Source organism: Lipotes vexillifer, unplaced genomic scaffold (genome assembly GCF_000442215.2).
Source record: "Lipotes vexillifer unplaced genomic scaffold, Lipotes_vexillifer_v1.1 scaffold670, whole genome shotgun sequence".
Lineage (NCBI taxonomy): Eukaryota > Metazoa > Chordata > Mammalia > Artiodactyla > Lipotidae > Lipotes > Lipotes vexillifer.
Window position 1 is genome coordinate 1,254,407 of NW_006778108.1, and position 1,635 is coordinate 1,256,041.

A 1,635-nucleotide genomic window follows, 5' to 3' on the forward strand; every position below is an offset into this window, starting at 1 on the left:
AGAGCTGAGAAGTCTGGCGAGGTTGAGCCCTCCTGCTGATGTGCTTCCCTCTCCCGAGGCAGCTCTAGCCCCGCTTGGGTGTCTGTGCACAGTAACAGCCAGCCAGCACCTGGGCAGAAAGTGGGAGAAAGAGGTGGACAGTCCTTGGAGAGAGGTGCAGGCGTGAGGTGGTGCCAGCAGTGGCGCCTGCTCGGCCATGGTGTTCGGCCAAGCCACTGAAGCTGGAGCCTGCTGGTGAGGGGCTTGGAGGCTCACAGTGGCTGTCAGATCACGATGGCACCTTCGACCCAGCATCCATCCGCGGACACACGTGTGTGGAAGGACATTGGGGGTGGCCACAGCAGCAGAACCTCAGTTAGCAGCAGGTGGGAAAGAGCCAAAGTGACCATGAGGGGAGGGCGTGGATGGCCGAGGAGGGGAGTTCTGAGAGTTGGCTGTGGCTTGTAGGTGAAAAGGTTGGGGCAGGAGGTGCCTGTGGCCTGTCCCCGTGGTGTGTGTGCCAGCAAGGAAGTGCTTCCCTCCTGTTCATGGGTGGTCCTGGACACTGGGGAGCTGAGGGGCCCTTTGTGTCTTCTGGGGTTTGTACTGAAGGTTTGTATGGCCTACTCAAACCAAAGGTGAGGTAATAGTTAAGAAATACCCCCAAATGCTCAGGCTGTCCCTTGTTTGGCACCATACTGTGGAGGCAAGCTGGGAGCCATGTAGGTGCCCTGAGGAGGAGGTGACCTGTCCATCACCCTCCCGTGTAGATTTGGGGACCAGGCACTAAGGGCCCAGATGCTACAGTGTTGATCCTGGGCCCCGTTTCTGAGAAGATGCACTAACAGCCATGCTTGTTTCCTTTCCCTGATGATCTAGAGGAGGCGACCACCGGGTGGAGCTTTACAAGGTAGGTGAGGACCGCACACAGTTTATGATGGACAGAGCAGTGCCCTTAGCTTATGACAGACAGAAGAGGCCACATGGTGGACAGATGGATGAAGCAGTGCCCATGGGGTGTGACCCACACAGTCTGTGACAGATTGAGCGTTGCTTGCGTCCTGCTTCTGGCTGTTCTTTCCAGGACGCATGAACAGAAGGGGGTCCTCCTAATAATTTTGAGTTAATAATCATTGTTGATCTTTTTAACACTGCCTGTTATGGACGTCTCCCCATGGAATCCTTCCCATTTTGCTGCCTCTGGGGATAGTTTCCAAGATCAGGATGAATGGACTTTGTGGATCATATGCCAGAAATTGGCAGATTACATAAAGTCACTTGGAATTGCTTGGGTTTAGTGGGTTTAGTCAGAGCCATGTTGCCCAGGTGTTTGTTTTTCACTTCCAGGTGCTGAGTTCCCTTGGCTACCACGTGGTTACCTTTGACTACAGAGGTGAGGGCTCCGTACTTGCCCCGCTTCCTCCAGGTCGGTGTGGGATATGCAGGTGTTGCTCTGAGAGGCTCCTGCATGGCTGGCAGCTCTGCCGTGACCTGTGGCAGTTGTGAGCACGTGGAGGTGGTGGAGGGTCAGGGTCTTCAGAGGTGTGTCCTGCGTGCATCCGCCCCTGTAGGGTGCCTGGAACACCAGCACACACGCTCTGTCAGCCACATTTTATAAGTAGAAAGTACTGTCGTCTTTACTGGACTCAGACTTTC

The 1,635-nt window shown here is 55.0% G+C and overlaps 1 protein-coding gene across 1 annotated transcript in view; it reads left to right on the top strand.

The window, feature by feature from the left end:
• Positions 1-1,635, top strand: part of ABHD12 (abhydrolase domain containing 12, lysophospholipase) — a 71,071-nt gene that overhangs the window by 60,289 nt on the left and 9,147 nt on the right. The window contains exons 5-6 of the mRNA XM_007451442.1: positions 859-889; positions 1,327-1,372. Of these exons, the coding sequence (XP_007451504.1) occupies positions 859-889; positions 1,327-1,372 (77 nt within the window). The remainder of the gene's footprint in view (positions 1-858; positions 890-1,326; positions 1,373-1,635) is intronic.